The sequence below is a fragment of the Molossus molossus genome, unplaced genomic scaffold (genome assembly GCF_014108415.1).
Source record: "Molossus molossus isolate mMolMol1 unplaced genomic scaffold, mMolMol1.p scaffold_m16_p_4, whole genome shotgun sequence".
NCBI classification, from domain to species: Eukaryota; Metazoa; Chordata; class Mammalia; order Chiroptera; family Molossidae; genus Molossus; species Molossus molossus.
Window position 1 is genome coordinate 50,866,695 of NW_023425377.1, and position 27,668 is coordinate 50,894,362.

Consider the following 27,668-nt stretch of genomic DNA (forward strand, 5'->3'; position numbering starts at 1 on the left):
TTGGTGCCTACTGATAACATTTTCTTTATTACTATCATGGGCTCTTTTTCTAACTAGATGTTTGCTTATATAAAGGCTGTATTAATTTTTAAGATATATTAATTTTGTACCCAGCCAGTATATTAGATTGTCTTACTGGTTTTGGTAGTTTTTCATTTAATTCTCTTGCGTTTGAGGTAAAACAAATAAACACCTCATTAATCTTTTATAAATAATGATAGTTTTGGATGGTGACCTACGCCCAGGGAGATGGGGCCTGGCTGGCGGCCCTTGGTGGGGGCGGGGCCGGAGGCGTCCACTTGTCCCCATGGCAGCTGCGCCGGAGCCCGTGAACCCAGGAAGGGGAAGCCCTTTAAACTCCTAGGAATTTTAAATGTTGAGAACATTCCCTGTGCATGGGACTCGGTATTATATGGTTCATTAGGATCTGTTGTGGCTGGCCTTGGACATTTTTTGTTAACTAGTAGAATTAGAAGATCATGTGATGTTGGAGTAGGAGGATTTATCGTGGTGACTTTAGGATGCTGGTTCCATTGTAGGTATAATTATGCAAAGCTAAGAATCCAGGAAAGAATAGCCAGAGAAGGAATTAAAAATAAGATTTTATATGAAAGTACCCACCTTGATCCTGAACGAACACTAACAGCAACAGCAGCAACTGAACAGAGTAAAACATAGAAACCCAAATACAATTCACGGACATTAGTGTGAACCAAGCTGAAATCAACTATGTAAAACATTGTATGTACCATAAAAAGGATTTTCATGAAGTAAATAAAGTATATGTAGGTTGTAAAAAAAAAAAAAAAAAAAGATAATAATAATGATGGTTTCCTTTTTTTCTCCTTTCCAATTTTCATGCCTTTTATTACCTTCTCTTTTAAAATTTCACTGGTTAAACATCCAGGAATAAATGGTAAATAATAGTGGGGATCCTTGGCTTGTTCTTGACTTTTGTGGGAGAGCTGGTAGTGATTCTACAGCTTCAGAGCTGGGTATAAGGTATTATATCATTAAGAGAAGCCATCTAGTCAGGTTTATCAAGAATAAAAATTAAGACCTTGGCTGGGTAGCTCGGTTAGAGCATCTTCAGTCAGAGCACGTACAAGAATCAACCAATGATTGCATAAACAAGTGGAACAACAGATTGATGTTTCCCTCTCTCTCTAAGATCAATAAATACAAATTTTTTTAAAAGTCAAAATTAAATGTTATGGAATTGTTTTTGAGAGCCATACCTGATCAAGATCTAACTTGATTTTGTTTTATATGGATAACTGGTTTTCCTACCACCACTTATTAAATAGTTTGTTCTTTCCTCACCTTTGTAATACACTAACTTTTTTTTTTTTTTTATCCTCACCCGAGGATATTTTTCCATTTTTTGTACAGATAGAGTGGGAGGGAGAGAGGAAGGGAGAGAGAGAGAGAGAAACATCGACGTGAAGGGACACATCGAGTGGCTGCCACCCGCACAACCAACCAGGGCCGGGGACAAACTGCAACCGAAGTACGAGCCCTTAGCGGGAACCGAACCCGGGTCTCTCCGGACCGCAGGCCGACGCTCTAACCGCTGAGCCAAACTGGCCAGGGCTGTAATACACTAATTTTTCATGTGTTGGTTTGTTTTTGGACTCTCAATTTTTTCCCATTGATCTTTCATTTATTTATTTATTTATTTATTTATTTCCATCCTCACCAGAGGACATTTTTCCATTTTTTGCACAGATAGAGTGGGAGGGAGAGAGAGAGAGAGAAACATCGACGTGAAAGGGACACATCGAGTGGCTGCCACCCGCACGACCAACCAGGGCCGGGGACAAACTGCAACCAAGGTACATGCCCTTAGCGGGAACCGAACCCGGGTCTCTCCGGACCGCAGGCCGACGCTCTAACCGCTGAGCCAAACCGGCCAGGGCCTTTTACTTATTTTTTTAATCCTCACCCAAGGATATTTTTTCACTGATTTCAGATAGAGTGAGAAGGAGGGAGAGAGAAACATCAATGTGAGAGACACACACTGATTGGTTGCTTCCTGCATGACCCCAACCAAAGCTGGGGATAGAACAGCAATGGAGGTATGTGTCCTTGACTGGAATCGAACTCAACTCTTTGGTCCACAGGATGACACTCTAATTGCTAAGCCAAACTGGCCAGGGCTTCCCACTGATCATTAAAATTATTATTTTTTGATACAGTTCTACCTGTTTTAAATAATTATCTAAGCTATATATATTTCTGAAATTTCCTTGTAGAAGAAAAAGAGTCTCAAGTGGACATGCAAATCTTGTGGAGAGAAGCAGTCAATTCCCAAGAAACAGGGCATCTAATACCCATGCCAGGAAGCAGGTGGGTTCTAGCCCTGAGGAAGCATGTTTCTCAGGTAGTCCCTGCATTTCACTATTGAGATCAAGTTCATTCAATATAGATAGAGCCCCTGCTCCCTAGGTTCCTGTTCCTTCAGGAAGTGAAATGAATGGGACAGTGACTTGAAAGTTACCTTCAATTGTTTATTCATTCAGCAAGTATTTATTGAATACTTTTTAGCGCCACCCAGAGGAAAGACAATGACAGGTAAAAATGTTGTTTTTCTTGCCCTCACAGTTCTGCTCATGTGGAAAGGAAAGAGAAACTGATAAACACATGTGCATACACATATGCTTGCAGGGGCCTGCAAGAAGATGACAGAATTAATTAGACCCAGCTGGTAGTGGGCACAGTTGGAGGTGGTTACAGGGGAGGGATTATGGGACAGGGTTGACTCAGGATATGGAGGCAGTCAAAAGATGCCAGGTCATGTCCTGGTTGGATTCCACATTAGGGCGCATGCCTGGGTTGTGGGCTCAATCCCCAGTAGGGGATGTGCAGGAGACAGCCAATCAATGTATCTCTTTCACATCCATGTTTCTATCTCTCCCTTCCTCTCTCTAAAAAATCAAATAAGACATTTTTTAAATAATATAAATAAAATAAAAGTGGTCTGTTTGACATTTAAAAAAGAAAAAGAGCCCGGCTGGTGTGGCTCAGTGGTTGAGCGTTGTCCCATGCACCAAGAGGTTGCTGGTTCGATTCCCGGCCAGGGCACATGTCCAGGTTGTGAGCCCAGTCCCCAGGGGGGAGCATGAAGGAGGCGGCCAATCGATGTTCTCTCTCATCAGTGTTTCTCTCTCCTTCTCCCTTCCTCTCTCTCTAAAATAAAGGAAAAAAATTTAAAAAAAGAAAAAGAGATGCCAGGCTAGGGAGGGTGTGGACTAAAGAGAGCTTTCTTTTTTTTCTTTTTTTTTTTTACCTAGCATCATGATTCTTTTTAAGTCCATATCTACTGACCCACCCGATCTCTTTACCACTAACTGTTCTGAATTCTTTCCTTACTGAGCCTCTCATTCCTTTACTCTAGCCCCTGATGCCACTGCTCCAGCCTCATCTCAGCACTCCTTCTTCAGCCATAGGGAATTTTTGTTGTTTTTTTATTAATCCTTACCTAAGGACATATTTCCATTGATTTTTAGATAGAGTGGGAGGGAGAGAGGGATGGAGAGAGAAAGGGAGAGAGGGAGAGGGAGAGAAACATCAATTGGTTGCCTCCTGAACAGCGCCAGTGGGGCCAGGGATCAAACCTGCAATCCAGGTATGTGCCCTTGACTGGGAATCAAACCCTCAGCCATTCGGTCCAAGGCCCAACTCTCTAACTGCTGAACCAGATTAGCCAGGGCAGAGACTTTTCTTTCTGATTTGGGAACAATCCAGATCTGCTCCCCTCACAGGGCCTTTATGCTCATTGTTGGGGCTTCACCTAGCTATTCTCATTATCCTGATCAGAAATTATGTCAAAGTATGTTTATGTGAGTATTGTCCATCTCAGACTGTAAGTTCCATACGATCAGAGGTTTTTCCTGTTTTATTGACTGGTGTACTCTCAGGACCTAGCACAGTGCCTGGCACATGGTAAGTAAATATTTGTTGAGTGAATAAATGACCATTTCACATCAATGGGCATTTCCGTTGATATTAGTTTTTATTTTTATGAACAACTCTATAACAAACCTTCTTACAAATGCCTTTCTTTACTTGACCAATTATTTCCTAGAAGTCAAATTCCTGTTTCAGAAGGTATCTTTCAACCATGGTTTTTTGTAGTTGCAAAAACAAACAAACAAACAACAACAAAACACTTGGAACTTCCGGTCAAGATGGTGTATAGGTAAACGTGGTACTCTCCTCCTCCCACCACCACATCAAAATTACAACTAAATTACAGAACAACCATCATTCAGAACTGCCTAAAATCGATCTGAATGGAAGTCCTACAACTACAAAATTAAAGAAGACACATCGAGACAGGTAGGAGAGGCAGAGGCACAGACAGGCTGGTCCCACACACATGTGTGGCAGATAAAAATCAGGGGGACACCTTGGCTGGGAAGGTCCTCCCTGAGGAGCAAGGGTTCCCGTTCCACATCAGGCTCCCAGCTTAGGACTCCTGTGCCAGGAAAAGAGGTCCCAATACCTCCTGGCTGTAAAAACCAGCAAGAAGAAGCTGCGGCTGCTGGAGCTCCAGGCAGCTCCTCTTAAAGAGCCCACACATGGACTTACTTGTAAGCTCCAGTGCAGAAGGGAGGCAGCACCAGAGACATATGGGGAAGAACTGAGTTGTTCAGCATTAGGGCGAGAGCTGGAGAGGCAGCTCTATCCTGGACCAACGTGCCGGCGGAGGCCATTGTTCCTTAGATGAGCCCTTCCCCTATGAGGCCAGCAGATGGAAACCATATCTGGGACTCCAGAAAACTGGCTCACACTGTTTGCCCCACTCTGGTGATTCTCTGAGGTCCTGCCCCACCCAACTTTGGAGCCCACCCAAGCTGTTTCCAATGGCTTTACCATAGTATTGGCTGGTTTTGGCTCCTGCTTTAGATTTTCCTAAATTTTCTCAAACAAGCAGCTTCTGGCTACAGTAAGCCCCATACCTCTTGCTAAGTGGCCCCAGGCCGGCAATAGAAGCAGCCAGCCTTGGCTCAGAGCTTGGCTTTGCCCAGCACAAGAAACAGCCACCAGCTGATCGCTTTGTAGGTTATGCCTGGTGGTCCCAGACAGAACACAGGCAGTGTTCCAGAGCCAGCACACCCAGTGGACAGCTTCAGACCACATCGAACCACCACCACCCAACCACCTCCACAAGTGACACACTCAATGAGTGGACTCAGTGAGTACCAGAGCCCTGTTGAAGTAAGTCTTGCTCTCTGTGGTGGGCCCCTACACAGCTGGTCCTCCAAGGTAGTGAGAGGTCGGAGGTCAATGGGCATAGCCAGTTCTTGCAGCGTATCGGCTGGAGTAAAACCCTCTCATTGACGTGCCAACAGAAATCAAGACTCAATTACAACAGAAGGGTGTAAAGTCCTCAGGAGGAGTGCTCCTCGAGGGCCCAGCTGGAGTGACCAGGGAGGCTGTGCCATTGGACCCTACAGAACACCTACTACAATAGGCCACCCTAGGAAGCCCAGAGACATAGCAACTCTACCTAATACATAGAAACACACACGGGGAGGCAGCCAATATGAGGAGACAAAGAAACATGTCCTAAATGAAAGAACAGAGCAAAACTCCAGGAAAAAAAACTAAACAAAATGGAGATAAGCAATCTAACAGATACAGAGTTCAAAACACTGGTTATAAGGATGCTCAATGAATTAGCAAGAATTTCAATGAAATTAATGAGGACCTCAATAGTATAATAAAGGACCAGTCAGAAATGAAGGCTGAACCAACTGAAATAAATAATAATTTACAGGGAATCAACAGTAGAGTAGGTAAGGCCAAGAAGCAAACCATCAATTTGGAATATAAGGAAGCAAAACATACCCAATCAGAACAGCAAAAAGAAAAAAAGAATTAAAAAAAATAAGGACAGTATAAGGAGCCTCTGGGACAACTTTGAGCATACCAACATTCGCATCATGGGCATGCCAAAAGGAGAAGAGAGAAAAAAGAAATTGAAAACCTGTTTGAAAAAATAATGACAGAAAACTTCCCTAACTTGGTGAAGGAAACAGTCATACAAGTCCAGGAAGCACAGAGAGTCCCAAACAAGATGAAGCCAAAGAGGGTCCACACCAAGACACATCATCATCAAAATGCAAAAAGTTATATGACAAAGAGAATCTTGAAAGCAGCAAGAGAAAAGCAGTTAGTTACCTACAAGGGAACTCCCATAAGACTGTCAGCTGATTTCTCAAAAGAAACTTTGCAGGCCAGAAGGGAGTGGCAAGAAATATTTAAAGTGATGAAAAGCAAGGACCTACAACCAAGATTACTCTATCCTGCAAAGCTATCATTTAGACTCGATGGCCATATAAAGACTTTCCCAGACAAGAAAAAGCTAAAGGAGTTGCTCACCACTAAACCAATATTATATGAAATGTTGATGGGTCTTCTTGAAGAAGATAAAAAGATATGAACAATAAAATGGCAATAAATACATATCTATCAACAATTGAATCTACATACAAAATGAGCAAGCAGAACGAAACAGACTCAGAGATACAGAGAATGTTTGTTGGTTGCCAGATGGGAGGGGGGTTGGGGGAATGGGTGAAAAAGTTGAAGGGATTAAGAAGTACAAACTGGTTGTTAGACTGAAGAACTTCAAAGGGAAGGGGGGAGGTGGGGTGAGAAGAGAGAAACCAAATAACATATGCATATATGCATAACCAGTAGACATAGACAATAGTGGGGGGAAGGCAGGAGTGGGGTGGGAGTAGGTAGGAGGGGGTCAAGGGGAGAAAAAGAGAAACATCTGTAATTCATTCAACAATAAAGGTAAGTTTAAAAACAAAAAAAAACACTTGGGCCCTGACTCGTTTTGCTCAGCGGTAAAGCATCAATCAGCCCGTGGACCAATGAGTCCCAGGTTTGATTCCAGCCAAGGGCACATACCTCGGTTGTGGTTTATCCTGGTCCTGGTTGGGGTCGTGCAGGAAGCAACCAGTCGATGTGTCCCTCTCATGTCAATGTTTCTCTCTCTCTCTCTCTTTATCTGAAGATAAATGGAAAAATATCCTCGGGTGAGGATAAAAAAAAAAAAAAAAAAAAAAACACTTGGAAGACGCTTCATCCTTGACCCTTTGAGGAACTGGTTCCAAGAACTGAAAAGCTGCTAACAACGCAGACATCATCTTTTCTCCCCCTCCCTGCCTCCTCTCTTTCCCTTCCGCTCTCTTTCCAGACAGTTCACAGTATACACTCCACTCACAGACCACAGAATCTCAATTCAAGCCAGCTGGAATAGATAAGTCCCAATTATCAACTCCTGGGAGAAATAATTTGATTGGTGCTGTTTACTCAAATGTCCACCTCTGGGCCACTCAGCTGGGGATGGGTGAGGGTGGAGAAAATCAGTCAGCAAAGGTAGCTGCTGAAGCCCATCCTGAGATGGGTCCCAGAAAACAGGGCTGGCTTATGAACTAGGCAAACACCCCGCAAAGTGACTGCTGCTTGTTTTAGGCATCAGTGTGTATTTCTGAGTTCTCCCTGAGGAGGCTTTGCCACCCTCTCACTACCTCCATGCACATGCAGTGGTGTATGACTTATGGTTGACTAGGCCACATTAACAAATGGACACCAAAACTGTGGTGGATAAACACAGTAAGTTGTTTCTCTTGCTCTTATAATAAGAGTCCTCGGAGGGACTGAGGTCAGCAGGGCAGCTGTCCTTGGCATTGTCATTCAGGGACCCAGGCTTCTGTTGTTTTGAAGTTCTGTTACGGTACCTCGGTCCCAGTTGGTCCCCAGCCCTGGTCAGGGTGGTGCAGGAGGCAACCAGTCAATGAGTCCCTCTCACGCGATGTTTCTCTCTCTCTCCCTCTCTCTCTGAAGATAAATAAAAAAGTGTCCTCGGGTGAGGATTAAAAAAAAAAAGTGAAATCACATATGTTAGTCTTTCTCTGTCTGACCTTGTCCATTTCACTGAGCATAATATTCTTTAAGTCCATCCATGTTGTTGTACATAGCAGGTGCTCAATGAATATTTATTGAACAAATGAATGACTGCTAAATGAAAAAAAAGTATCATTTTTTAAAAAATCCTCACCTGAGGATACTTTTCCATTTATCTTCAGATAGAGTGGGAGGGACAGAGAGAGAAACATTGATGTGAGAGAGACATATCGGTTGGTTGCCTTCTGCACAACCCCGACCCTGGGACTGAACCGCAAACCAAGACACATGCCCTTGACTGGAATCTAACCCAAGACTCTGGTCTGCGGGCCGATGCTCTAACTGCTGAGCCAAACTGGCCAGCAAAATGATACAAAAATAGTATCATTTTAATTAGTATTCCTTTGATTATCGGTGAAGAGTATAATTTCATGTTTATTGGCAATTTGTGTAACTTCTCTTCTGAATTTCTTACGTTCATTAACCATTTTGTGAGGGGTTTGGAATTGAGTTCAGCTTTATTTTTATCCCCCCCCCTTTTTTTTTATTTTAGAGAGAGAGAGAGGGAAAGGGAGAGAAAAAAAACATTAATTGGCCACCTCCTGCATGCCCCCTATTGGGGATTGGGCCCACAACCTGGGCATGTGCCCTGACTGGGAATCAACTGGCAACCTCTTCGTGCATGGTTTGACATTCAACCACTGAACCACACCAGCTGGATGAGTCCAGCTTTGTTATGTAGAGTTTGGGGTACTAGTGGGCAGCCAGATAGACTGAAACTATTAGTTGCCTGAGACTGTTAGTTTGTAAATCACTCCAGAAACAGCAGTCGGTCATTAATTTCTGCATGGTGCTTCAGGCACTTTGGGGCCTTGCAAAATATAGCTTTACCCTCCCTAAGGTGCATCTCAGCATTCTGTCAACATCTTTTTTATTTTTAATCCTCACCAGGATATTTTCCCATTTATCTTAGGATAGCGTGGGAGGGAGAGATAAAGAGAGAGAGAGAGAGAGAGAGAGAGAAACATCGATGTGAGAGAGACACATAGATTGGTTGTCTCTCTCATGACCCCAACCAGGGCCAGGGACCAAACCACAACCAAGGTACATGCCCTTGACTGCAATTGAACCTGCAACTCTTTGGTCCTTGGGCCGATGCTCTAACTGCTGAGCCAAACTAGCCAGGGCTCTGTCAACACTTTTTAAACTTAATATTTTTGTTTGTTTGTTTCTCAGGCTTATGGTGAGGGCTCTGATGCTTATTATAGATGCCATATCCAAAAATTAAGCCTGCTGCAGGGCCATTTCAGAGATGTCACCCAGGTATGGTTGTTTGAGAAGGGGCATGATTATGTTGCCCTACTTTCTCCTTGAGTGTGTAGTGGAAATATATGGTGAAGTCCCTTAGATTTCCAGGTCTTCCAATGCAACAATTAGATACCCTGGAAAATTTTCCCACTGAAAATAATTTAGTTTTGGAGACCAGGTGCCTTCAGAATGGTAAAATAATTGAAAATGCTAGCTACAATTTTTTAAAATATTTTATTGATTTTTTTTTTTTTTTTTTTTTTAGAGAGAGAGAAAAACATCAATTGGCTGCTTCCTGCACACCCCCTACTGGGGATCCAGCTGCAACCGGGCATGTGCCCTGACCAGGAATCAAACTGGTGACTACTTGGCGCATGGGACGAAGCTCAACCAACTGAGACATACCAGCTGGGCAATTTTTGTTTTTGTTTTTTATTTATTTATTTTATTTTTTATAATTTTTTAAATTGATTTTTAGAGAGAGAGGAAGGGAGAGGGAGAGAGAGAGATAGAAACATCGATGAGAGAGAACATTGACTGGTCACCTCCTGCATGCCCCACACTGGGGATTTGGCCCACAACCTGGGCATGTGCCCTGACTGGGAATTGAACTGGCGAACTCTTAGAGCATGGGTCGACGCTCAACCACTGAGCCACACTGGCCGGGCCAATTTTTTAAATCAAAACTGAATTAAACCTTCACTCTCAGCTTTGAGACATTGGTCCAATTTTAAGATTTTTTTTTTGGTATGTGCCCTAAATGGGAACCGAACCCAGGACACTCTGGTCCGCAAGCCAACACTCCAACCGCTGAGCCAAACCGGCCAGGGCTAAGATGTTTTTTTTTTTAATCTTCACCCAAGGATATGTTTTTTATTAATTTTAGACAGAGAGGAGGGGAGAGAGAGAAAGAGAAAGAAACATCAATGTGAGAGAGAAATATTGATCGATTGCCTCCCATATATACCCTGACCAGGAATCGAACCCATGACCTTTCAGTGTATAGAATGACATTCCAACCAACTGAGCCACACCAGCGAGAGCCCAGCTACAATATTTTTAATGCAGTGATGAGATGACAAGACAATAAATAATTATCAGAAGTAAAAAATGAAGCAAAAGCCAAATTCCACCTGGACTATGAGGGCAATGGAAGCCTACCACCCTAGAGCTTTCATTTAGGCTGGGAGTGGTGCAGGAGACAAAGACAAAGCCTAAGCCTAGTGCTCACTCGATGTGGGAAGGTCATTAGGAGACTGCCACATAAAGTTGAGTCCCCAAAGAACTATACCCTCAGTGTACAGATGAACTAGAAATGCACCCCCTCTGCAGCAGGAAGCCAGCCTGTGTTGACCTTGGCATTGGCTGAAGAGGGAGAATATTGCTCCGGGATTTTTTTATATGTTTTTATTGAATTTTTAGAAAGAGAGGAAGGGAGAGAGAGATAGAAACATCAATATGAGAGAGATACATTGTTCAGCTGCCTCCTGCATGCCCCCAACTGGGGTTCAAGTTCGCAACCCGGGCATGTGGCCTGACTGGGAATCGAACTGGGACCTCTCAGTCCATGGGACGATGCTCAGTCCACTGAGCCACACTGGCTAGGCCTGCTCTGGGATTTTATAAGCACAAGGAAGCTGCCACGTATTTTTTTCAGCCTTTTACATTCACTGTGTGAAAGCTTCAAGCTGAGAATTTATTTTCAAACTGTTCCCAGAAGCAGAGATAAATGTAGCTCCTCTCTGGAGCAAGACATTTCAACCAGGCCTGAGAGAATTCCCACAGATAAAATGCCAAGAAGTACATGTTCACAATTATTAAACACTCAAGGAAGCACGTCCCATGAGCAAAATAAAGCAGAACAACAGACAGAAAAGTCAGACCCACAAAGACTTCAGAATTCATAATATTGTATGTTTACTATATTTCATGAAATAAAAGAAAAGGTTGGTAATAGGAGCAAGAACCTGCAAGAAATAACCGAGTAGTTTAGAAAAAAGAGCCAAAAAGTTTATAGAAATGAAAAGTATAGTCACTGAAACTAACATTGCAGTAGATGAGCTAAATAGATTAAATGCAGCTGAAGACAGAATCTGTGAAATAAAAGATAAACCTGAAGAGATTATTCACAATGCAGCATAGAAAGATAAAAAGGTGAAGCCCTGGCCAGTTTGGCTCAGCGGTTAGAGTGTCGGCCTGCAGTCCACCAGAGACCCGGGTTTGGTTCCTGCTAAGGGCACGTACCCCGGTTGCAGTTTGTCCCTGGCCCTGGTCGGTCGTGTGGGTGGAAACCACTCGATGTGTCCCTTTCATATCAATGTTTCTCTCTCTCTCTTTATCTGAACAAAATATGGAAACATGTCCTCAGGTGAGGATAAAAAAAAAGAAAGATAAAAAGGTGGAAAATATGAGTTGAGAGACATGGAGGGAACAGAGTAGAATTCCGGCAGGAATAAAGACAAAGGCAATATTTGCAGAAAAAAGAACTGAGCATTTTCCAGAATCAAAGGTTTACATTCTTAGATTCAGGAAACACAATAAACCCCAAAATAGACAATGAAATAGTAGATGTAGGAAAACCTAATGAACTTACACAAAAGCTACTACAGCTAATAAGTTAATTTAGCAAGATCACAAGAATACAGGATCAACATACAAAATTAAATTTTATTTTCATATAAATGCAGTAAACCATTGGAAAATGATTTTGAAAATCAAATGTCATTTATAACAGCATCACTAAGTGAAATACTGAGGATTCCAAAATGGCGGCAGAGTGAATGGAAGTCACACAGACCATCTCCCAGGACCAAACTGCAATTACAACTAAAATAAAGACAAATCATCAGGAAAAAGCAACAGAAAAGCAGCTTGCGAGGACCATATAACCAGGGACACTGACTCGATCCTGGGAGGACTGTGGAGGAACGAAAAGGGGCTGGAAGCTCATGAACAGCAGCAGCCTTAACTATGAGCAGCGCCCTCAGGGTTACACTCCCAAGTGGCTCCACAGCGCAGACCTGGGACAGACACTAAAATAGCCACAGCCACGCACCTTGGGCTTCAGCAGACGGAAGCCTGACTAGACTGGAACTGTGTGCGGACACTCGAGATTTGGAGGGCGCTCAGAGGCTTTGCTGAGTTGCAGCCACGCAGGATGGTGGCCATCTTACTCCTTCCCAGAGCTCTGGGGAGAGGCGGCAGCCCCTCCCTCGAAGATTCAACCCCACCCAGGTGGGCCATTGAAATGCAAATTGAGGCTCACTAACAACCAGCATCTGCCCCACCCTTGGGAAATCCTCTTACACAGAGCACCTGAGGAAGTTTTTCATTCAACTGAGAACCCAAGGCTCTTCAAGTAACCGCTACTGATAGCCTCCAGGCAAAAAGCTAGAGGATAACTGTACCATTCCTGGGCTAGCAACTCTAACCAGGAAAGTAAGACTTGACAGTGGTGCTTAGCGTGGGTCCTCCCTCACTCTTCCAAACCTAGGAGCCACAAACAGCAGAACACCAACACCACAGGGAAAATTTGGCAGGCTCCAAAGCCCACTGTGATAGCCAAAATGGTGAAACACAGAAACAAAAGCCAAATGAAAGAACAAGAGAACTTTACCAAAGATGAGATAAATGAGGAGCAGTTAAGCAAGTTAACAGAGCTAGAATTCAGACCCATGATCTTCAGGAAGCTCAACAGCATGAGTAAGGACATAGAGATGTTGAAAATCAACCAGTGGGAAACTAAAAGCCACCAAGAAGAAATGAAGAATGACATAGCAGAAATAAAGAACACATTGGAAGGTCTAAAGAGCAAAGTAGAGGAAGCTGAGGACTGGCAGTGAATTAGAAGATAGGGTAGAATAAAATCAACCAATCAGAAAGCCAAAAGGAAAAAAAAAACAATTAAAAAACAGGACATCAAACAGATTAAGAGAACTGTGAGACAACTGGAAACGTAATAATATTCACATCATAGGAGTCCCTGAAGAAGAAGAAAATGAGCAAGGGTTAGAGAATATATTTGATGAAATAGTGACAGAAAACTTCCCTAATTTGGTGAAGGAAGAAGGCATTCAAGTTCAAGAGGCACAGAGAGCCCCAAGTAAGAAGAACCGAAACAGGCCCACACCAAGACACATAGTAATTAAAATGCCAAAAATTATAGACAAAGAGAGAATTCTAAAAGCAGCATGAGATAAGCAACAGGTTACCTACAAAGGAACCCCCATAAGGCTCTCAGCTGACTTCTCAACAGAAACACTACAGGCCAGAAGGGAATGGCATGAAATAATCAAGGTCATGAAAAACAAGACTACTCTACCCAGCAAGGCTATCATTCAAAATAGAAGGTCAAATAAAGAGCTCCCCAGACAAAACAAAAGGCTAAGAGAATACATTAGCACCAAACCAGCACTGCAAGAAATGTTAAAAGGTCTGCTGTAATTAGTAGAAGAAACAGGAAGAAAAATATAACCACGCTAAACAAAAATGGCAATAAATAAGTACATATCCTTAATCACCTTAAATGTAAATAGAGTAAATGCTCACATAAAAAGACACAGAGTAGCTGATTGGATAAGAAAGCATGACTCATCTATATGTTCTTTACAGGAGACCCACCTCACAACAAGACTAACATAGGTTGAAAGTGAAGGGATGAAAAAATCTTCCAGAAAACAAAAAGCAAAGAAAAGCTGGGGTAGCAATACTCATATCTGATAAAATAGATTTCAAAATGAAGGCCATAACTAGAGAGAGAGAAGGTCACTACACAATATTGAAAGGATCTATCCAACAGGAAGCTATAACCTTGATAAACATATATGCACCTGATATAGGTGCACCAAAATATATGAAAAATCTTTTGGAGGACTTCAAAGGAGAAATCGACAGCAATACAATCATAACAGGGGACTTCAACACCCCTCTGACCTCACTTGATAGATCCTCTAGACAAAAAAATTAGCAGGGAAACAGAGACTCTAAATGAAGCACTAGACCAAATGGATTTAATAGATATCTACAGAGAATTACACCCCAAAACTGCAGAATTCACATTCTTCTCAAGTGCACATGGGACATGCTCAAAGATAGACCACATGTTAGGACACAAACTAAGTCTCTACAAGTTCAAGAAGATTGAAATCATATCAAGAATCTTCTCAGATCACAATAGCATGAAACTAGAAATCAATTGCAACAAGAACATGCAAAGACATTTCAACCCATGGAGGCTAAATAGCATGTTATTAAACAATGAATGGGTTACCGAGGAGATCAAGGAAGAAATTAAACACTTCCTGGAAACCAATGTAAATGAACACACAACAACACAAAATCTATGGGATGCACCAAAAGCAGTTCTGAAAGGGAAGTTCATAGCACTACAGGCCTACCTCAAGAAACAAGAAACATCTCTAATAGACTATCTAACCTCACAACTTAAAGAACTAGAAAGCAAACAAAAAGAAAACTCCAGAACAAGTAGAAGGAAGGAAATAGTAAAGATCAGAGCAGAAATAAAAGGCATAGAAACCAAAAACACAATTTGAAGGATCAATGAAACAAAGAGCTGGTTTTCGAAAAGACAAACAAGATTGATCGACTCACCAAGAAACAAAGACAGAGAACCCAAATACACAAAAGCAGAAATAAAAGAGGAGAAGTAACAACTGACACCACAGAAATACAAAGGATCATTAACAACTACTATGAACAATTATATGACAACAAATTTGACAATCTAAGCGAAATGGACAAATTTCTAGAAACACATAGTTTCCCAAAACTAAACCGGGAAGAGATAGAAAACTTGAACAGACCAATAACAACTAAGAAAATTGAAGAGATAATCAAGACACTCCCCACAGTCAAAAGCCCAGGCCCGGATGGCTTCACGGGGGAGTTTTACCGAACATTCAAAAAAGAATTAACACCCATTCTCCTCAAACTATTTCAAAAAATTCAAGAAGAAGGAAAACTTCCAAACTCATTTCATGAGGCCAGCATAATTCTAATTCCAAAACCAGAAAAAGACACTACAAAAAAAAAAAAAACTACAGACCAATATCCCTGATGAACATATAAGCCAAAATCCTGAACAAAATATTAGCAAATCAAATCATGGTAAAAATTATTTACCATGACTAAGTGGGATTCATCCTGGGAATGCAAGGCTGGTACAATATACGCAAATCAATAAATGTGATACACAAACAAAATAAAAAATAAAAACCACATGATCGTATCAATAGATGCTGAAAAAGCATTCGACAAAATCCAGCATCCATTTCTGATAAAAATGCTCAGCAATCTGAGAATAGAGGGATCATATCTCGACATAATAAAGGCCATATATGAAAGACCCACAGCTAACATCATATTCAATGGGCAGAAACTAAAAGCATTTCTCTTAAGAACAGGAATAAAACAGGGATGCCCACTTTTGCCACTCTTATTTAACATAGTAGTGGAAGTCTTAGCCACAGCAGACAGGAGAAAAAAAATAAAAGGAATCCAAATTGGAAAGGAGGAAGTGAAACTGTCATAATTTGCAGATGACATATTATACATAGAAAACCCTAAAGACTCCATCAGAAATCTACTAGACTTAATAAATGAATTTGGCAAAGTAGCAGGATACAAAATTAATGTCAAGAAATCAGCGGCATTCTTATACACCAATGATGAACTCACTGAAAGAGAAACCGAAAAAACAATCCCATTTACCATTGTGACAAAAAAATTAAGATACCTAGGAATAAACTGAACCAACGAAGTAAAGGAACTATTTGCAGAAAACTGAAGGGCATTGAAAAAAGAAATAGAGGAAGATATAGAAAAGTGGAAGCACATACCTTGTTCATGGATTAGAAGAATTAACATCATTAAAATATCTATATTACCCAAAGCAATCTATAGATTCAATGCAATACCCATCAAAATACCAATGACATATTTCACAGAACTGGAAGAAATACTTCAGAAGTTCACATGGAACCCAAAAAGACCCCGAATAGCCACAGAAATCTTGAAAAAGAAGAACAAAGTAGGTGGGATTACAATACCAGACATCAGGTTATACTACAAAGCGACTGTAATCAAAACAGCCTGGTACTGGCACAAGAACAGGCATATAGACCAGTGGAACAGAACAGAGAACCCAGAAATGGACCCAAGACATTATGCTCAATTAATATTTGACAAAGAAGGCAAGAGCATACAGTGGAGTAAAGATAGCCTCTTTAATAAATGGTGTTGGGAAAACTAGACAGCTACATGCAAAAAAATGAAACTAGACCATCAACTTACATCATACACAAGAATAAATTCAAAATGGATAAAAGACTTAAATGTGACCCATGAATCCATAAAAATCCTAGAAGAAAATGTAGGCAGCAAAATTTCAGACATCATAAGCAGCAGAATTTTCACTGATACATCACCTAAGGCAACAGAAACAAAGGAAAAAATGAACACATGGGACTACATCAAACTCAAAATCTTCTGCACAGCGAAAGATACAACCATCTCCCACTGTATGGGAGAGTATCATTGCCAATGATACATCAGATAAGGGGTTAATTTCCAAAATATATAGAGTACTCATACAACTCAACAAAAGGAAGACAAAGAACCCAATTAAAAAATGGGCAGAGGAGCTGAATAGACACCTCTCCAAACAGGACATACAAATGGCCAAGAGACAGATAAAGAAATGCTCAACATCACTAGTCATCAGAGAGATGCAAATTAAAACAACAATGAGGTATCACCTCACAACTGTCAGAATGGCCGCCATCAGCAAATCATCAAACAACAAGTGTTGGCGAGGGTGTAGAGAAAAGGGGACTCTAGTATACTGCTGGTGGGAATGCAGACTGGTGCAGCCACTATGGAAAACACTATGGTGTTACCTCAAAAAATTAAAAATCGAATTGCCATTTGACCCAGAGATCCCATTTCTAGGAATATACCCTAAGAAGCCTGAAACACCAGTCAGAAAGAATATATGTACCCTCCCCCCATGTTTGTAGCAGCACTATTTACAATAGCTAAGATCTTGAAACAGCCCAAATGTCCATCAGTAGACGAATGGACAAAAAAGTTGTGGTACATGTACACAATGGAGTACTATGCAGCTGTAAGAAAGAAAGATCTCTTATCCTTTGAGATGACATGGAGAGATATGGAAAGTATTAACCTAAGCAAAACAAGCCAAGCAGAAAAAGACAAACAACCCATGATCTCACTTATTTGCGGAATATGATGAACATAACAGTCTGAGGAATAGGGTAGATCCAGAGACATGGAAATAGGGTACAGACTGACAACCCTTGGAAGGGGGGGGGGGGAGGGAGGAGATAAACGACCGAACTTATATGTATGTACACATAACCAATGGACATGAACAACAAATCCAGGGACGGGGTGGTGGGGATGGGGAAGAGGGTGTCAATGGGGTAAAAAAAGAGAAACATCTGTAACAAAAATTAAATTAAAAAATAAAATTTTAAAAAAATAAATGAAATACTTATATACCCAAATAATGTGTATAAATATACCAAATATAACTAAATATAGGCATAAATATAACCAAAAAATGTGTAAGATCTGTTCAGTAATAACTATAAGACATTGCCAAGAGAAATTAAAGATCTAAATAATGAAGAGATATAACATGTTCATGGATTGGGAAATTCAATATCATTAAAATGACAGTTCATCCTAAATTGATTTTGTAGTTGACCTAATCCCAATCAAAATTCCAGCAGCCTTTTTTTTTTTTTTGTAAAACTGACACATTCATCCTAAAATTTATATAGAAATGCAAAGGACCTAGAATTGCTGAAATAAATTTGATAAGAAGAACAAAGTTGGAAGACATCTACAACCTGATTTCAAGATTTACTATAACAGTAATCAAGAGAATATGACATTGGTGCAAAGCTAGACATACAGATACATCAGAGGTGAATGAATAAACATTGTATCATATTCACACAATGGAATGCTACTCAGCAATCAAAAACACTAATAAGTGAGCCCTGGCCAGTTTGGCTCAGCGGTTAGAGCGTTGGCCTGCGGTCCAGAGAGACCCGGGTTCGGTTCTCGCTAAGGGCACATACCTCGGTTGCAGTTTGTCCCCAGCCCTGTTTGGGTCGTGTGGGTGGCAACCACTCGATGTCCCTTTCACGTCGATGTTTCTCTCTCTCAATCTGTTCCCCTCTCTCCCTCCCACTCTACCTGAACGAAAAATGGAAAAATGTCCTCTGGTGAGGATAAAAAAAAAAAAAGATTCACATATGGCCCTGTGTGATGGGGACATCTCCATTGCTCGTGGGAAGGACTCCCTATGCTACAGGAGTCCAGATGACATTAATTTCTGTATTCTAGGCCCTAAGTAAGGTATGTGTACACGTCTTATTTATCTTCACAATCACCCATGCAGTATTATCCCCATTTGTGGATGAGCAAATAGTAATAATCCCAAAGTCACACCATCACAATGACAGCCAGTCATTGGAAAAGCCAGGATGCAACTGTGGTCTCTCTAGGTTAAGCATCTGCCCTTTCTGGGTCACTTTTCCTGTTGATTGAGGGCTCAACCAGGCTAAATACGAGGGAAGAACATTCCTATTGCTCAGGCCTTCTGAACTGCTAGAAGATTACTGAGTCACATCGAAACAATAGCTAAAATATTAAGTTACTAAATCCCCGCATCCTGCTCTTCTCACCTGCCTGTCTTTCAGTTTCCTAGTCATTTTATAAAGGATACATGTACAATCTTTCCCTAAGGTCTCTGGAAGAAACTGTAAACGCTGAGAAAAATGAAGGTCCTGGGCAGGCTGAGCATGTGAATCTGCAGGTAAGCCAGCATCACCTGTGTCAGCCCAGCCACCTGGGCCAGCTCCGTGGTATGCCTTAAGCATACACCACTTTAACACACCAGTTCTTCTTGCATATTTGGGTCTGCATTTCCAATTTTGTCCACTTACAGCCTTAATTTTACATCATTCGTATCATAACATACTGTTTGCATCCTGGAGTTTTCACATGTTTCTATATAGTTTTCAATTATTTTAATTTTTAAAAACCATCTACAGGATATAATGGATGTGCCAATATTTATTCCTTTATTGCACATTTAGGTTGTTTCCAAACTTTTGCCACTATAAATATTTGATTTGTTGTTGTAAATCCTTACCCGAGGATATTTTTCCATTGATTTTAGACAAGAGTGTAAGGGGAGCCCTGGCTGGTTTGGCTCAGCCGTTAGAGGGTCGGCCTGCTAAGGGCATGTACCTCGGTTGCAGTTTGTCCCTGGCCCTGGTTGGGTCGTGCGGGTGGCAACCACTCTATGTGTCCCTTTCACATTGATGTTTCTCTCTCTCTCTCTCCCTCCCACTCTATCTGAACAAAATATCAAAAAATGTCCTCGGGTGAGGATTAAAAAAAAAAGAGTGGAAGGGGAGGGAGAGAGAGAGAAGCATCGATGTGAGAGAGACACGTCAATTGATTGCCTCCCATACAACTCTGACCAGGGCTGGGGATCAAACCTGCAACCCAGGTACGTGTCTGTGACCAGGAATTGAACCCACAACCCTTTGGTCCATGGGCCAATGCTCTAACTGCTGAGTCAAACCGGCCAGGGCTAAATATTTGCTATTTTTATAACACTTTCATAAGTATCTTTGTGCCTTTGTCATAGTTTGCAACCACTGGGCCAGGGAGCATGGACATTTACAGAGTTTTTGACAAGTTGTGCCCTGCAATTTTCCCAAGGTGTGTTGCTGTGCACTATCACTAGTGGTGTCTCAGGGCGTATGTGTCCCATTACCATCCAGCCAAATGCCTTTTCTGGAGTTGGGTAGACGTGGGTCCTGAGTTCCTCAGGCCCTAGAGTTGGGGTGGGGATTTTCAGTAGACGTGCCTGCTTTCCAACTCTGAGAATAAATTTATTTCCCAATCCGGTAGGGAAAAAAAAAACAGCCCTCGGAGAACTGCCGGCTGAAGTATTTGGAAAGAGGCTCTAAAGAGCTGGGGCTGGAAGGAGGTGTGTGTTTCAACAGATGGCCCTCAACCAAAAAAGAGAAGTCAGATGCTCCTTCCCACCTGCCTAGAAAATGGTGCCAACCGGTCACTAATCTAGCTCGTGCCCATGCTGACCTAAGGATGGGGGACTGATGAGTGACCTGTAGTGGCCAACATCATGAGAGAAGCCTCAGTGGCGTGAGCCAGTGGGCTCGTCACTGCTGGGCTCTCCTTGGCCTGGCCAGGTACCAGGTGCTGCTGGTATTTAGGTGAGGGCTGGGCAGGATGCCAGCATAGGCACCTTTACTATGCTCATTTAAATCTGAACATCTAGACTGCACTGACCTCAGGGAAGAATTTATTATATGAGCAGAGTTGGCAAAGTGAAGTGTGGCCAAAGCAGCTGATAGGACTGAAAGCATTTAGCCTAGAGCAAGAAAGAACTGACCTTTATAGGTTTCTTCTCCAGACAGTGAATTTTCTTTTAGGGATTAACTTTAAAAAAAAATTTTTTTTAATTCATTTTAGAGAGAGAGGAAGAAAGAGGGAGAGAGAGAGAAACATCGAGGAGAGAGAACATCAACATCCTGCATGCCCCCCACTTGGGATTTGGCCCACAACCTGGGCATGTGCCCTGATCAGGAATTGGACCAGAGACCTCTTGGTGTATGGGCCACAATGGCCGAGCAAGACATAGTGAATTTTCTGAGGCACTGCCTCATCTAGACCAGGTGCCTCTTATGGAGCAAGTGCTTATTGTGAGATAGATTTCAGTTCAAAATAAGAACTTTCTAGCTACTATAAGCCATGAGCAGAGAAATGGACTGCCTTGGATGTTACTGGGCAGCTTCGTATTGGCAGTGGGTCAGGAACTGAGCAGCCCCCTAGGAAGCTGTACAGGATAACAACGTTCTGTCTGTGCTGGGCATCATACCAAGTGACTCAGTGGTGATAGGACTATATTCTTTTTTTTGTAAGCATAATGCTTTGTGGGTTTTTTAATTTATATTTTTATTGATTTTTAGAGAGATAGAAACATCAATGTGAGAGTGAAATATCGATTGTTAATTACAGTTACTGCATGCTCCCTACAGGGGATCAAGCCCCAAACCTGGGCATGTGCCCCAACCAGAAATTGAATCAGCAACTTTTTGGTACATGGGATGCTGCCGAACCAACAGAGCCACATTGGCCAGAGCCAAGACTGGTTTCTCTCTTATTTATTTATTTATTTATTTATTTATTTATTTATTTTAAATTAATTAATTTATTTTTGTTACAGATGTTTCTCCTTTATCCCCAATGATTTCGCCCTCTCCCTCCCTCCCTGCCCTGTCCCCAGCTTTGTTGTCCATGTCCATTGTTCATGTATACATGCATATAAGTTCTGTAATTTATCTCTCCCCCACCACCCCTTCTTCTGGGGAGTCAGTCTGTACCCCACTTCCACGTCTCTGGGACTATCCCATTCCCCAGACTGTTATGTTCATTATATTCCACAAATAAGTGAGATCATATGATACTTGTCTTTCTCTGTTTAGCTTGTTTCACTTAGAATAATACTTTCAAGGTCCCTCCATGTAGTCTCAAAGGACAGGAGATCTTTCTTTCTTACAGCTGCATAGTACTCCATTGTGTATATGTACCACTGCTTTTTATCCATTCGTCTACTGATGGGCACTTGGGCTGTTCCCAGATCTTAGCTATTGTAAACAGTGCTTCTGTGAACATGGGGGTACATATATTTTTTCTGATTGGTGTTTCAGGCTTCTTAGGGTATATTCCTAGAAATGGGATCTCTGGGTCAAATGGCAATTTGATTTTTACTTTTTTGAGGTAACACCATAGTGTTTTCCATAGTGGCTGCACCAGTCTGCATTCCCACCAGCAGTGTACTAGAGTGCCCTTTTCTCTACACCCTCGCCAACACTTGTTGTTTGATGATTTGCTGATGGCGGCCATTCTGACAGTTGTGAGGTGATACCTCATTGTTGTTTTAATTTGCATCTCTCTGATGATTAATGATGCTGAGCATTTCTTCATATGTCTCTTGGCCATCTGTATGTCCTGTTTGGAGAGGTGTCTATTTAGTTCTTCTGCCCATTTTTTAATTGGGTTCTTTGTCTTCCTTTTGTTGAGTTGTATGAGCAATCTCTATATATTGGAAATTAACCCCTTATCTGATATATCATTGGCAATTATGCTCTCCCATACAGTGGGTAACCTTTCCATCATGATTATATCTTTCGCTGTGCAGAAGATTTTGAGTTTGATGTAGTCCCATGTGTTAAGACTGGTTTCTTTCTTTTTTTTTTTTTTTTAATCCTCACCCGAGGACATTTTTCCATTTTTTGTTCAGATAGAGCGGGAGGGAGAGAGAGAGAGAAATATTGATGTGAAGGGACACATCGAGTGACTGCCACCCGCACGACCAACCAGGGCTGGGGACAAACTGCAACCGAGGTACGTGCCTTTAGTGGGAGCCGAGCCTGGGTCTCTCTGTACCGCAGGCCGACGCTCCAACCACTGAGCAAAACCGGCCAGGGCAAGACTGGTTTCTTGACAGCACCTTCCCTCTTGCCAAGAGATGGAGCCAGAGCATGGTCTATCAGCCATGTAATCTTTTTTTTTTTTTTTTTTTTAATCCTCACCCGAGGACATTTTTCCATCTCCTGTTCAGGTAGAATGGGAGGGAGAGAGAGAAAGAAACATCAAAGTGAAAGGGACACACCGAGCGGCCACCACCCGCACGACCAACCAGGGCCAGGGACAAACTGCATGTGCCCTCAGCGGGAACCGAACCCTGGTCTCTCTAGACTGCAGGCCAATGCTCTAACCGCTTAGCCAAACCGGCCAGGACACCACCATGCAATCTTGATGGCCAGGTCTCGGGGGACTCTGAGTTCACCTTGGAAACCCAGAAGGTCAGTGATTGAGGAAACAATTTCTATTCTGATCCAACTAACCACTGAGTGCACACACGATTTTTTATTTTTTTTTCAAATCATTATTGTTGAATGTAGGATGTATTACAGATGTTCCTCATTTTTCCCCCATTGACCTCCTCCTCCTCACTCCCACCCCCCTCCCGCCTTTTCCCACACTATCGTCTGTGTCCATTGGTTATGCATATAAGTTATTTGGTTTATTTCTTCCCACCACCACCCCCAACCCCTTTCCCTTTGAGGTTTGTCAGTCTAGCAATGAATTTGTACTTCTTAATCTCTTCACCTTTTTCACCCATTCCCCCAACCCCCCTCCCATCTGGCAACCAACAAAATGTTCTCTGTATCTATGAGAATGTTTCTGTTCTACCTGTTCATTTTGTTTGTAGGTTCCATTGTCAATAGATATGTATTCATTGCCATTTTGTTTGTTCATATATTTTATCTTTTTCTTGAAAAAGACCCTTCATCATTTCATATAATAACGGTTTGGTGGTGATGAACTCCTTTAACTTTTTCTTGTCTGGGAAAGTCTTTATATGGCCATCACTTCTAAATGACAGCTTTGCAGGATAGAGTAATCTTGGTTGTAGGTTCTTGCTTTTCATCACTCTGAATATTTCTTGCCACTCCCTTCTGGCCTGCAAAGTTTCTTTTGAGAAATCAGCTGACAGCCTTATGGGAACTCCCTTGTAGGTAACTAGCTGCCTTTCTCTTGCTGCTTTTAAGATTGTCTCTTTGTCTTGAACCTTTTGCATTTTGATGATGATGTGTCTTGGTGTGGGCCTCTTGGGGTTCATCTTGTTTGGGACTCTCTGTGCTTCCTGGACTTGTATGTCTGTTTCCTTCACCAAGTTAGGAAAGTTTTCTGCCATTATTGTTTCAAACAGGTTTTCAATTTCTTGTTCTCTCTTCTCCTTCTGGCACTCCCAAGATGTGAATGTTGGCACGCTTGAAGTTGTCCCAGAGGCTCCTTACACTATCCTCATTTTTTTGGATTCTTTTTTCTTTTTGCTGTTCTGATTGGGCGTTTTTTGCTTCCTTATATTCCAAATCGATGGTTTGCTTCTTGGATTTCAATAGTCCTCTACTACTGAATCTGTGTAAATTATTCTTTATTTCAGTTAATGCCTCCTTCATTTCTGACTGTGCATCCATCGTTTCTGACTGGTCCTTTTTTATGCTCTTGAGGCCCTTACTAAATTCATTGAGCATCCTTACAAGCAGTATTTTGAACTCAGCATCTGTTAGGTTGCTTATCTCCATTTCGCTTAGTTCTTTTCTTGGGGTTTTGTTCTGTTCTTTCATTTGGGACCTGTTTCTTTGTCTCCTCATTTTGGCTGCCTCCCTGTGTTTGTTTCTGTATATTACTTAACGAGAGGTATGGGGCTAGCTGAGACCAGATGCTGCTCGTTTGAAAGAATTTAGGAAAAACCTGAAGCAGGATCCAAGACAGGCCAATCCTATGGTTAAGCAAATGGCAACAGCTTGGTTGGGCCTGAAAGTTGGGTGGGGCGGGGCCTCAGGGAGTCAGCAGGGCGGGGCTACCAGTGTGAGCCAGGTTGCTGGAGTCCCAGGTATGGCGGCTGTCTGTCGCCCCAGGGAAGGACTCACCAAAGGAACAAAGGCCTCTGACAGCACATTTGTCCTGGAGAAAACCCCCTCTCCAGCCCTCGCTCCAGTGCCAAACAGCTCAGTTCTTCCCTGTATGTCTCTGGTGCCCCTCGAGCTGCCTTCCCTCCAAGCTTAGAGGGAGAGAGTCCGATAAGTCCGTGCACGAGCCCTTTAAGGAGCTGCCTGGGCCTCAGTTCCTGCTGGTTTTTCCAGCCAGAAGTTATGGGGATTCTCGTCCTGGCACTGGAACCCTGAGCGGGACACCTGGTATGGTACGGAGACCCCCTCAGTCCTCAGGAAGGACCTTCCCAGCCGAGGTGTTCTCCTGATTTTTATCCGCCACACGTTGGTGTGGGACCAGCCCCTCGCGTCTCCGCCCCTCCTGCCTCCGCCCCTCCTACCAGTCTGGATGTGGCTGCTGCTTTAATTCCGTAGTTGTAGGACTTCCATTCAGGATGATTTCAGGCGGTTTGGAATGATGGTTGTTCTGTAGTTTAGTTGTAACTGTGATGTGGTTGTGGGAGGACGCGAAACCGTGTTTACCTACCCCGCCGTCTTGACCGGAAGTCTCACACAGGATTTTTTTTTATTTTTTTTATCCTCACCTGAGGACATTCTTCCATTTTTTTGTACAGATAGAGTGGTAGGGAGAGAGAGGAAGAGAGAGAGCGAGAGAAACATCGATGTGAAAGGGACACGTCGAGTGGCTGCCACCCGTACAACCAACCAGGGCCGGGGACAAACTGCAACCAAGGCACACGCCCTCAGCGGGAACTGAACCCGGGTCTCTCTGGACCGCAGGCTGGCGCTCTAACCACTGAGCCAAACCGGCCAGAGCTCACACAGGACTTTTTAATTATCATGCTTTATCAACAACTGAAGTTGAGACTTCCTTACTACCCCCAGAAAGCCCAACTTCCCACCTGGACGTCTTATCTCTCTGTCTGAAGCCAATTCCTTTCTCTGGCCTGCACCATTTACCTGCAATGCTCATCCTCTATATTAACTCCTGGTCAAAAGGGTATTTTGATGTTTCAGAGGCATGACCAGTAGGGCTTTTTTGACTCAGGATCATTTCTTAATTCTGTGTGGAGTGCCTTTAGCAGACTGTCCAGCGTGGGCCCTAACCTGGGTCTCCAAGGAACCATTTCCATCCTCGCCTTCATGGAGGCAGTTGTGTTCTTGTACACTGAGGCATCTTCTTTGCCCAGGATCTGCCCTTGTTTTTGATGCCTCAAATCTAGCAGAGCCCACTGCACTCTTAGGGCCCAGAACACAGGTTTTACTTTATGCTGTCATGAGAGCCATGGGTGCCCACGCAGAAAAACTCTGCTGGGCATCTTGTTACAGCCACTCCCCAACACAGACCAAGGCCTGGACAGTTTCAGGCGGTGGCATAGAGCATTGGCTCAAAGCCAGGAGGCAGAAGCCAAATGTTGGTGTTGCACTCACTATGTGACCCAAGTAAGGACAGGGTCCCAAATCTCCAAATTATAGAATAATGTTAATGACAGTTACTGATGGGCCAGTCCCTGAGCCAAACATTTCACCTGTGTTATCATGTTTAATGCTTCCCCCGAGCCTCTTGTGTTTTAAAGGTGAGAAACTAGGCTAGCTAAGGTTCTCTGAAGTCACTGCAAGCCAGTGGCAGAGCTGAGTCAATGACAGCAGACCACAGAGCTCTTCCATACTGCCTGGGAGTAGTGACTCAGGATCCTGCCTGTCATTGCTTTCAAATTACTTTGTAGGTAGAACCCAATTTTCAATGCATCTGGTTCCTGAGGTAGAGAGAAGGCCAGGTCCCAGTGCCACTGGCATATCCCACAGGAGCGAGCCTCTATGCAACCATTTACACAGCCTCAAACCCCTCAACATGGTTGTGGACCTTCCCATGTGCCTGGCAGTGAGCAGGCAGGATGGTGTCTACGTCCCTTTGCAGATAGATGGCTTCTAGGTCTCTCCCAGCTCACCCCTCCTCTCAGGCAATCCCTTACCTGATTGTAAGGTCCCCAGAAGATGTGTCTGATTACATAGCTTCCTTTTTGGGAAAGCCTGGTCGTGGGATTTGGCAGAGAATTTGGAGGGAGATAAAGGGCATTTATTCGTTCTGCTGTACTAACCCTCAAAATCAAAGTATGTCCCTAGTCTGCAGACTGAGGACTAGCTAGTAGACAGAGTACAGAGCAGAAAGCACCAGAATTCAGAAGGAGAGGCAAGCACAGCGACCCTTCTCTTCCTGTCCCCTGGTCCTGCCAGACTACTGGCACTCATTCTTCTGAACACAGGATGTGGCCATCTCCTGCTTTTGTCTCCATTGCAGGATTATGCTGGCCTGGCAGGGAAGGTCAAAGAAGGAAGCAGTCATGAGGACCGGGACACCAGGAAGTTCACTGGTCCTTGGGTGGAACCACTGTGTCCTGCACAGCAGGTCAGGGCCAAATCTTCTAAATGGGAACGACTTTTTCTGCCACCTGAAAACAGCTCACATGTAGACACAGAGCGCCCGACACCCCTGCAGAGGGACCCCAGGGCATCTGAGGCAGCACAGGCTGAACAGGGGACCCCTAGGGCTAAAACAGCAAAGGACAGGGGGACTCAGCAGGACACCTAGTACACTCCAGCTTCCTTGGGCCACACACACTCCTATGTCTGGGCCCAAGAAGCCCTTCAGGGAGACCCTAAAGCAGTGAGGGACATATGCCCTCAGGCAGAGGGTGGGCCCTTGGTCAAAGGGACACAGGATTCGCAGCTCATGCTACAGTGTGACCTCTTTAACACTGGCAAGGATTTTGATGATGTTCTGTGAACTGAGACTAGTATGTTATTATGTAGATGTGT

The 27,668-nt window shown here is 43.0% G+C and overlaps 1 protein-coding gene and 1 pseudogene across 1 annotated transcript; both read left to right on the forward strand.

The window, feature by feature from the left end:
* Positions 1-307: 307 nt before the first annotated feature.
* Positions 308-580, forward strand: LOC118616281 (annotated as a pseudogene).
* A 6,788-nt stretch (positions 581-7,368) lies between these two features.
* On the forward strand, positions 7,369-27,636 carry LOC118643770 (MRN complex interacting protein). The gene is given in 8 exon segments (XM_036282164.1): positions 7,369-7,401; positions 9,166-9,229; positions 19,011-19,105; positions 20,215-20,333; positions 23,129-23,195; positions 27,151-27,396; positions 27,398-27,506; positions 27,509-27,636. Coding segments are annotated over 8 exon segments (861 nt in total).
* The last annotated feature ends 32 nt before the right edge of the window (positions 27,637-27,668 follow it).